This window comes from Nicotiana tabacum, chromosome 22 (assembly GCF_000715075.1).
Source record: "Nicotiana tabacum cultivar K326 chromosome 22, ASM71507v2, whole genome shotgun sequence".
Lineage (NCBI taxonomy): Eukaryota > Viridiplantae > Streptophyta > Magnoliopsida > Solanales > Solanaceae > Nicotiana > Nicotiana tabacum.
Genome location: NC_134101.1, coordinates 133,742,547 through 133,753,838, shown reverse-complemented (window position 1 = coordinate 133,753,838; position 11,292 = coordinate 133,742,547). Strand labels below are relative to the sequence as shown.

Here is an 11,292-nt window from a genome sequence, read left to right as displayed (position 1 = left end):
ATATATAAGAATGTAAAAATTCCATTTGAATGTAGCATACTATTTATTACTATATTTTTGGGATTTTGACACAGTTACCCACAAAAACAAAACTATTTACCCTGGTCTATCCATTTGTTTTTCTACCCATAAACTAATTACATTTACTACCCATAATAGTTTTTGTGGGGAATTTTTTCTTTATTCTCCAATTCTTTTTTTATTTCTATGCTCCTTTTTTTCTCCTTTTCTTTTTTCTCCTTTTCTTCTTTTTTTCCTTTTCTAATATCATTTAACTTCTTCTCTTTTATTCTTTTTCTCTTCATAATCTAATTTCATTTACCGTTTTCATTATTTTTTATTATTCTTTTTTTATACAATAAGAAAAAATAACTGATATAGTAAATATTTGTTCACCTTTTTTTTAATATAACTTGTACAATATACCTTCTATTTTTTCTTTCTCATTTATTAAATTCAATTATTAAACTAAAATAATATTAGTTGTCACTTGATGTAATTCACTGAATATCACATTGATTGCTGTTGAACACTATAAATTACATAATCAGATTCTAAGAATCAACACGTGATTGTCATGCAAACCTTGATCTACTTCCCTATAAGTATCAGTACACACTCAACCATTTGCAGTAATACAACTAGTTATAGAGCAAGAAAACATAATCTACGGCAACCAAATCTCCATATATACTAGTTAGAATAAAAATGATAATAAAATATTGAAAAATGCAACAAAAGTATAAGTAGCAAAAAAGACTTCTAGTACCATGTGATACCAATATGGTATATATGTATACCAACAGAGGATGTGATTTCTCTAGAATATTGCTACAACTATATGTGACTATACTACTATACCAAAACATTAAAGGACGGAATTAAAGTATGAGAAAATTACATACTCGTATTGCAAGCAAAATATTCGCACAACAACTTGCTCATTTTGTATACTAAGAGGGTATATAGTTGTATGGAGTTGTTCCAACAATTGCCTATAACTATAAAAACTATTACATAATACACATAATTTATGTCCATCGGCACACAAAAATTCCAGCATTGCAACTCATGTTCATATAAATAATTTCATAATAGAATTCACTTAAGATGCAGCTAAAACAACCAAAACAATGTTCAACTACCATAAGATACCAATATGGCATATAACTATACCAATATGGTATACAGTTTTACTAGTTAATTCCCGGCAACTATATGACTATACTACTATTACATAACACACATGCATAAAGAGAAAAATGAAGAAATAGTGTACCACATATTAATATAATAAAGTAGTTCAAGAAATTATACTATATTACTATTATTAAAAGAAAATCAAATATTTTACCAATTAAATGCAGCTAATACAACCAAAAAATAATTCAACTAGCATATGATACCAATATAGTATATAGCTATACTAATAGGGTATATAGTTGGAATGAATTGTATACTAAAATGGTATATTTGTATACTATTTGAGTATACAATACAAATTCGTCTTCTTCTCTGGTTCAACTGTATTTCAACCCAAATTTCTAAAATCTACGATAAAATCTCCACCAAATTGACTAGAACTTTAGCTACAACCTCCAATCAACTTTTCAAACAAACCCATACACGATCGGATCAAAATAATTAAAAACTCAAACAAACCAAGTTATGAGTTTCAAGCTTCAAGGTCCTTCAATGGTGGATTTAAATTTGTGTACAATAAATCTCCAAAAACCAGCATCAAAGGTACAATCTACACATCAAAGAACAATAACTAACGAATCTACACAATTGTGGATGAAAAACGATTGCCACAGAAAGATTTCATAAACAGTGAGTGCTTGGGTTCATCAGGAAAAAAAGGAGGATTATTGTTTTTTGGAGAGATGTTTGAAGCTCTAAAGAATTTGCCAAGATCAGTGTGGATTCTTCTGATGGTCACAGCTGTGAACCGGATTACTTAGTTTCCATTCACCTAATGGTCACAGGCTTTTGTACAATAAATTTTGAATTCTTGAAAACAAAATCTGTCATAAAATTTCAAGAAAAGAGCAGTTTTCTAATGCATAAACTGGACGATAGAAGAAAGAAAGATGGTTGGCAAGGAAAAAACCGGGTAAATAGTTTGGGCCCCATGAGTAGGAGTAGTAAATAATTTGGGTCTGGGCATTAAAGAGTAAATAGTTTAGGATTAATGGGTATAAAGTGAAATTTTCTCTATATTTTTGACAAGGTTATGGGGGTCCGAGTCGATCTGGCCCACGGGTCAAATATCGGTCCATTTCGTTCCAGGCCTGGGATCCAAGAGGGACAGGCCCGGTGACTTATTTACAAGGCCCACACCTCTATAGCTGGCACCTGAACCGATTAAGTTCATTCTTATCATGCCAGGCGGGTACACTTGAAGGGCTAACCCGACCCGTTTTCAAGCCAGGTGGGTTCTAACATCTTCAGTTGCATAAAAAAAAAAAAATTAGAAGGTGGGAGCAAAATAGAAGTGGAAAAGTAGAAATGTTGGAATAAGTATTGGAAACCCATTTGTTTCAATTGAAATTTAGTACAATTTTCCAAAGAGTGATATTATCCTCTTTCTTCTTCTCTAAAATAAAATCTAATCTGTGCTTATCCCCTTGTTGAATAAGAATACAATAGGGAAAAATAATCTCCTTTAAACGCAAAGACATCTTTACGTGGAGATTGTACAATATAAAAAACAATCAAGATTTAATAACCCCAAGAACTGATGCTTGAAGTGACAAGGTATGCTTAGCATCACCAATATGAAGACTGTGTTCACCTATTGGAATTCTTCGAACACCAGCCCTATCTACCACGCTTAAATACTTGCAAACATGAATATTTATCGTCACTCGTTGCAGCGAACCCGCCGGGACATACACTTTTTGAAACGCGACCAATTGTTTATGTGGCACCCAAAGTCCAACTGGCGGCTTTGAAAATACGAGCAATGTTTGTGTACCGTCCTTTGATCCTACGTTCTTCACGTCGATATGAACTTGAATTGATAATTTACTGCATTTTGCATGTGTTACTCTGATTGCTTTGCTTGTTGTGTTGGAAGCATGGCGACCAAATATTGGAATGGCTAACATGTTTGGAACTTCAGCAATTGTGTTTATGAATTTAGTGTAGCTTAATCCATGCCCAAATGGGTATACTAATGGACCTTTGTAGAAACGGTATGTTCTTCCAGGGTAACCTTTGGCTAAGTTTGCACGCATGTCCATTGTTGTCATTGGTAAATTGTTTAGGTACTCCTGTGGGTACCATGTCATTGGCAGCTTCCCACCTGAAAACATTTTTTACTCGATGATGAATTACACTTATATGATAATATATAGTATGTTTACTCTATCGGTGTATTTTAACATGTTGTAACTGGTGGTCGATTTGTATGTGAATAGATCAAGAGAGTTAAAAAATTATTGAATTTTGACATACTTTTGAAAGGTAATAGGTACATGGTAAGAATATAAACACAAATTCATTAAGTTTAAATTCTAAATTTACCTCTTGTTATCCGCAGATTTCCTATCATTTTTCAGGTCGCAAAATCAAATGTTTGTGGACGATTACTTATAATTATCTTTTAGGTAATCTAATAGCGTAAAATCTTCTATAAAATCAATTTATAAAAGTTAAGCTCTATATGAATTCTCTGTATCCTATTTCGCTTTACTCACTACAATAAATGAGTTGACTCCATTTAAAAACTTTGAGTTTGAATCAATGAGGTGAACCATAAGAAAACAGAATGGGCCCAAAAGAAGAAATGGAAATCCATTTTTGTGGATCTTGTAGCGAGTTTACCTGGATTATGGGCTCCAAAAAGGACATCAGCAATAGCAGCACCACCGGCTTGTCCAGGATAACCAACCCAAACAATACCACCAATTCGTGGATCCTTCTCTGCAAATGTAACATCAACTGGGCCCCCAGACATAAGGACCAATATAACAGGACCTCTTGAGGCCTTGGATACTTGGGAGATGAGATCTTGTTGGAACCCAGGCAAAAGGAGCCCAGTTCTGTCTCTGAATTCAGCCTCAATAGATTGGTCCAGGCCCATTACTAGCACAGTTGCGTCCGCTTGACGTGCAGCATCTACAGCTCTAGGAAATAGTCTATCATCAGAGCAAGCTACATCACCACAACCTTCTTGGTGAATGGTCTTTGCATACTTGGCTATTCCTTGTAATGGGCTTGTGTATCCACATGCAACACCTACATTTTTAAAAAGCTCAATTAGTCTTCTATCTTTCCACATAATTAACACTCTCTCATGAAGTTTACCTGCGTAATTTCCAATCATTGTGACGGTAACATCCGAATTAGGTCCAATGACAGCAACAGTGCGATGGCGTGGAGGAGAAAGAGGAAGAACAGGCCCATGATTCTTAAGAAGAACAATGCCCTGTCTAGCAGCTTCAAGCGCGAGTTCTTGATGGGCCGGGCTGCAAACATCTCTCGGGCCAAGGTGACCATAAGGTTGGGCTGATGGTTCTCCATCAAACATACCAAGCCTCATCTGGACAGCAACTGTATTAGCTAAATTGGTATCTATAGAAGCCTCTTTAAGGATACCACTTTGCACTGCAGTCTCAGTATGTTGGGCCAGAAAAGGCCCACAGTCCAAATCAAGGCCTGCTTTGATAGCATCAGCAGCAGCTTCCTCAGGTGTTGATGTATAGTGTTGATTTTCGTAGAAAACTCCGACGGAGTCACAGTCGGAGACAATGTAGCCGTTAAGACCCCAACCGCCGCGTATGGTTTTGCGAAGAAGTTCTGGATCAGCACAAGTTGGTATGCCATTGACTTGATTGTAAGAGCACATAACACTAGCCACCTTACCTTCTCTAACACAACTTCTAAATGGTACGTCGAATGTATCTTCCATGTCTTGCTTGCTAACCTGTGTACATTGTCTTTATTGTTAAAATAAAAGGTTTCATAATATTGTAATGTTTCATCCAAATGATGTTTTGCTTTCTGTAACCTGTGGACACTGCCATGAATTGTTCAAAAAATAAAAGGAGAAGAGAAGTAATGGTTTCTTAATTTTTTAAAGTTTCAAATAAATTACCCATATGATATTGAACGAGGCATCCTAGATAACTTGTATAGTTTAGCAGTTTGTGAAAGGAGAGCCCAATTCCCAAATTAGAGGTGATCAACATGTTTAAAATTTAAAGATTATTGGTGGACCTCTTGATACATGTATAATCTTTAAATTAAGTGCATAAATAGAGTCTATATATTTCCATGGCAATGGTGCACGTACCCCACTTATGTATATGCTGGATTCGGTGTTAGTGGGGACAGTAGCAAGGATCACAATCCAAATCGTAATGTTACATAAGTAACAGCCACCTGTCAGCTATTGCCTCATTGGTTTCACATTCCATGTTAATGATTGAAATATAGCATGACCTAAGTTTGAGGCTTGTGTTAGATACGTGGTATCCCGATTCAAACTATATACTATAAAGTACGAACATTCATATGTCTCAATTTATGACTAGATATAAAATATAACAAAGAAATAAAGACTATTAAAATTCAAAAGCCATAAATTTATATCGATGTAAGTCATCTCATTAAAGTTAGAAGTTAAATGAAAACTTTAAAATTAAATTATTTTTAATTTAAAATTCGGGGTTTTTGGGGACAGAGTACAACAACAACAAGAACAATCACAATCCGGTGTAATCCAACAGGTGGGGTCTGGGGAGGGTAGGATAACGCAGTCTTACCCTTACCTTGGAAGGGCAGAGAGACTGTTTCCGATAGAAACTCGGTTAAAGAAATGATGGAAGAAGCACTTATAGCAAATAATATCAATATAAGGTATTTAGAAAATAAAACTCAAGCAAGTTTTTATAAATATATAAATTAGGATCCAGGGAGTAATAAAAAGTTTTTATAAATACATATTACTAATATTCGATTTATATCCATGATCCTAATATTATGTATATGCGCGGCGCCTCACTTTGCAAGAAAAATCCCAAAAAAAGCATGTCCGGAAATACAAAAAGTGATGGTGCCTAGAAATGCTGAGAGGTCAGACAGAAGAAAAGGGTGGGAATTTCACGAGATGTACATAAAATTACTACATTTCCAGAAGAGGAAAAAGATTGATGAATAGTAGTGACGTATGGAATTACCTTAGCATTAAAGTGGAATCTATCGACCCCACTCCAGTTATCGAGATCGTAAGCCGTGTAGTGCTTGCAACATGCCGCTACTTTCAGCCGGTCACCTTCCTCGTTTCCCTGTAACCCTCTCACATAACGCTCGGCGTATATACCGGCTACCACTGGATCCTCACCGGGTGTCTCCTGTCCCCGGCCCCACCTTGGGTCTCTAAATATGTTCACATTTGGGCTCCAATATGTCAGTCCTCCCATCTCTCCGTTGTACATTGCTCTTGCTTCATCTGATACTACCTGCAAAAACATCACATATGAATTTAACAAGGTTTAGGAATATGCACCAATAATGTATGAATTTTTTGTCAATGGTAACAATTTCATTTACAATAACAAGAGTAATTATTTGCGGAGGTGGAACCAAGATTACAATTTGATGGGTTTTGAATTGTAGAACATCGGCTTTAAATACTAATGATTGGATTATAAATTTAATATTTGTAGATATTTAATAAAAAATTTAATATAAATATACTCCGCCCTCAAATTACTTGTCGTGTTTCTCTCTTACACGCATTTAAGAAATATTAATTAAGACGAAGGTAGGATTATTTTACCTTTATTTATGTCTAAAAATATAATTTCTCTTTATTGAATATTAATTTTATTTATTTGCTATCTCCATCTTCAAGAACAATTATTATTAAGGGTATAATTTATTTTGTCTTGAATTTCTAAATGATAAATAATTTGAGAAACTATTTTTAGAAAACACGGCATATAATTTGAGACAGATGGAGTACTATTTAAACAAAAGCTGTTGTATTCGGCTGAACTCATAGCTCGATTTCTGCCTCCGCCTCTGATTAGTAGCAAGTCTAAACTGAATAATTTGAGAGGTAGAGTTATAATTTGCTATACCAATTTATATTGTATGGGTAGTGTAAATGTTATTTTCTTTGTTCCATTTTGTCGGATATTATTTACTTATTAGTCAATTTAACAAAATAAAATAAAATACGGAGTACGTTTTTATATTTTCCATCTAAACTATGAAACCCCACTCCAACCCAATCTTATATTTAATCCTTATTGATAAGGGGATGTGACCTTATATTGAATACCATGCCTGTTCAATTCTGGCAAAGTTGCAACTTGGCTGATTCCCTTTACATATAGTCACTGTGGAGTAAGTTATGGCCTATGGGACCCAAAGTGTCGCATCGACCCATCCACAAACTTGCCAACTTTTTCTCAAGCAGCCAATCCTCTGATTGGTTGTAAGTTACAACTAGCACAGAAGAAAGAAAACCTCAATTGCACATTTTTTTCCCCTACTTCTCAATTACCCCACTCCTCTTTCGAAATAAACTCACGGCTACCTTAGCTTTTACTTCACATTTGCAAATGACATTACCTATTTAGCTTTTGTCCTAACAGAGTAGTACTATATCTTATGAAAATTAGACTATATTTCTTTATATTAGTGAAACCAAAGGAGATGGAGTAGTATAAAACTAACGAGCTAGTTACATCCGTGATGGATCAAATCACGAGCAGTCAAATTCTAGTTCTTAGTTCGGTTCTAATTTTCTTTCTTTCGTACTTAAAAAGTATAATAGTCAATGGATGGATAAGATAAACAAACAAGAAGTCGCCCTCTTCTTTTGGAAAAAAAAAAAACGTTCATCAAATATAAACTTAATTGATGCCAAAGCTCTAGTTTGAAACATCAAATTGTGTTAGGATGTCACACGTTAATTTGAGAGAAAAGCTAGGCTGTAGTCCCTTTGTATGATCTTGAATGTTTAAAGCATAAGATGGAAGTCCAATATTAAAAAAAAAACCACGATATTGATGGGTTCGATTATGTTATATTAAGAAAATGAATCTTTCGCATTAGGCCTACCTTAAGGTTAAAAACTACGTGAAAATTGTCAAAAATCTTGTAAGAAGACAACAACACATTTCTTTAACCAATAAAAATAATAAAATTAATTCTGACAAAATGCGCGTATGTGTACTATCCTGTTGAAAGTATACTTTAACCATTTGCAATAGGCTGTAGACTCTTTCTATATCAACGCATACCTATTCTTGACAGTAACTTTTCCTTAACTAACAAATAATTTGATATTATAATAATCTCTATATATTTAGTGTCAAGATATGTTAAAATATACCCACCGCCAACAATAAGCAATTCCACGCAGTATGCTTAGATAATAATACATATAACTATTATAAATTGGAAGTGTAGTTTAATTGTAATAGCAGATTAGTTATTATATTTACCACATCACCAATTAATGATTATTACGTAATTACTTTATAAGTGAATATCAGAGTAGCATTACAACAACGATAACAACTATTGCTCATCAAATGAGTTAGGGTCAACTATATGAAGCATAAAAAGAGTACCATTATACCACCCTAATACTTACCCGTCCAATTTCTTCCCACAAGGAAGCATTGAAAGAAGCAGCAGTACTAATGACTTGAGGGAAGCTGGTGGCTCCTGGAAAATCACCACCAAACTTAGTCCCTGGTCCTACATTTGACACTCCATGTAGTGCCTCCGACCACCACTCATAGCCTTTGATTCCCAGCCTCGACACAGCTGCAGCAGTATTCCCCAATAATTTCACCTTCTCTTGCAATGTTAACCTCCCAATGAGGTCCCTTACTCTATCACCAATGGCCAAATTTGTTTGACAAAAGGGGAAGTTTTTGGTAGCCCTATCTCTTGGGTCACAGGCAAATGGGGGACGAGCTTGAACAGATATTGCAATTAGAAAGAAGCAAAAAATGAACAGAGTAGAGGTGGGGTTGCTGAGGCCTCCACTCATTTTTGTGTTTGTGGAAAGAGAGAATATTTGTCCCTTGCAATGGTGTGAGAGCTTTGGATGTAAAAGAGTGAGAATATATAGAACTGAAACAGAGTTTTGATTTGTTCAGTATGGCTATTGGCTGGCTAGTGGTTATGGAATTAATGATGCATGAGATGATGGGCAATTCATCTTTTTAACAACTGATGGTTGATGGGGTTATACACATTATTTTCGACTTATATTATATATTTATAAAATATAAAATGCTTTTAAAAAAGAATTCTTGTTACATTTGCATTAATTGTTATAAAAAAATAACAGAGCAACATTACTTTTTAAATTCATGGATTCGTATGCCGTACATATAGCGCTTTGTTCATGACCGTCAGATCACCATGATGCTTGTTTCACTGTTTAAAGGAAGCTTATACATATATAGGATAAGGTTTTATACTTCTTTTTCATCTTTTAAGGTGAAAATGCAAGCAGACCAGTTGATGTTGACTAGGAGTACTCCTCCGGTCTAAAATAAGTAATTTTTTGGTATTTTTTTATGGTCCAAGATAAGTGATTTTTTCAGATTTTAAGAATGAATTAATTATTTTTTTCCTACATTGCCCTTGGGGTAAATAGTGTTGGAGTATGTGATTGGAGTATTTATGTGAAGAGATAGTAAAAGTTTATATGGTTAATTTTATTGTTAATTAATGTTAAAAGGTGAATTTCTTAATCTGTATGAAAACAGCTAAAAACTCACTTATTTTGGACCAAAGGGAGTATTATTTAACCGAATTACTTTTGATATAGCGGCACTCAACTTCCTATCTTGGACGTGTCGGAGAATACTTCCCAATTTTAAACTATAGCACACACACATATTAAAGGTCCCCTGAATTTTTTTAGAGGATCTAAATCTTTTACATACTATTTGAATAAAAAGTTTAAGACTCTTTTGCCAACTTCAATTATCAATAATAAAGAAGGTAAATCTTAGCCAAGTATAATTAACTTCAGATCTAAATGTATACAACGGAAAATAATGAAAGGTAGGAACCTCTCAGATTTATCGATGTCATAATCTTATATTACATGCGAGAAAAATGGGTTTACATTCGGAGCAAAAAAAGAATTGTAAGTGAAAGAGTAGAGAGGAAAAAGCGAATAAGACAATTCTTTCATATATTCCTCTCTCCTTTTTACAATGTGTTCTCTCTTCTTTGAAATGGCAGCCTCCCTTCTTGTTTATTAACTCCACCTATTTTATAAGTGACATTTTCCAAAAAAAAAACCTAAAAAGTACAACATAAAGAATATCCAAAATGCATATTCTTCCTATCCCTTTCTAAGTTTAAACTACCGTTACTATCTTATTTCGGCTACCCATTTTTTATCGTCGTCCTTTGTCATAACGACCGTCAGTCGTTATGTTCTGGTGATCCCGCCCCATGTCTTGCTTATACGCTGTCATGGTTGCCAAATTTGGACCCATACAGTTAGTCCCTCTGCCCGTCGAGGTCGTCTCTTAGCGGGTTCGACGGCCGGACTCTGTCGACTCGAAAGTTTAGGAGAAATCTGATACCCTTGGACCGTCACATCCGTTCAGAGTTGAATTATTGTGTTGATTCGAAACGTTGCTTGTAGTTGCTGCCATTATGACACACATTCCCTATAAATTGAACTGTTTCTTGTGCCCTATCAATTTTGATTGGAGACTCTCGGGTTTTCCGCTCGGGGAATTTATGTTCCTATAAATAGGGGGAACACACCATTCTATTGCCACACTTTTTGATCTATTAGAGGAATTTTGTGAGTCTTTACATTCTCTGATACCTTAGATTTTTAGTTCACTCTCTTGTTAGTCGGAAATTGACGTCACCGTCTTCCCTCTTACTTCCCCTTGCTCATTTACTCTGTTCAATCGATATAAATGGCTGGTACTTCTTCCTACGCTGACAGTCTTGCCGAAGTTTCGGTGCCGGAAAATGATGCCCTTGCTCCCGGAGTGGAGATGGCGGAGGATGAGGGGGTTCCAATTGCGATTGAAATATTGCCCCGTTTGGGGAAGCCATGGACCAATTTTAACAGCCATGCCGGAGAAGAACAGGAGCCTTTTTCCTCTATTATGGATGAAGCGGGGATTGCGGAGCTTAAGACCAAATGGGGAATTCCGCACCATGTTGAGATGTTGCTTGCAGTGGGAAATGATATTGTACATTTTGACCACCCAGGATATTGTGTGTTCTACGCATATACTTTTATTGTCGGATATACGCTTCCCCTCCCTT

General features: G+C 35.2%; 1 protein-coding gene across 1 annotated transcript; it reads right to left on the bottom strand.

The window, feature by feature from the left end:
- Nucleotides 1-2,514: 2,514 nt before the first annotated feature.
- Nucleotides 2,515-9,191, bottom strand: LOC107810773 (putative beta-D-xylosidase 2). The gene is made up of 5 exons (XM_016635595.2): nt 8,621-9,191; nt 6,189-6,470; nt 4,315-4,933; nt 3,832-4,245; nt 2,515-3,310 (listed from the first exon to the last, which is right to left on the bottom strand). The coding sequence occupies exons 1-5, from the start codon at nt 9,023-9,025 to the stop codon at nt 2,718-2,720; spliced, it is 2,313 nt and encodes a 770-aa protein (XP_016491081.1). The 5' UTR covers nt 9,026-9,191; the 3' UTR covers nt 2,515-2,717.
- Nucleotides 9,192-11,292: the final 2,101 nt, after the last annotated feature.

Coding starts and splice junctions, on each gene's coding strand:
- LOC107810773 (XM_016635595.2), bottom strand. CDS start 9,025: ATGAGTGGAGGCCTCAGCAACCCCACCTCTACTCTGTTCATTTTTTGC. Junction 4,246..4,314: donor AATGATTGGAAATTACGCAG/GTAAACTTCATG, acceptor TTAAAAATGTAG/GTGTTGCATGTGGATACACA. Junction 3,311..3,831: donor TTTTGGAGCCCATAATCCAG/GTAAACTCGCTA, acceptor AAATGTTTTCAG/GTGGGAAGCTGCCAATGACA.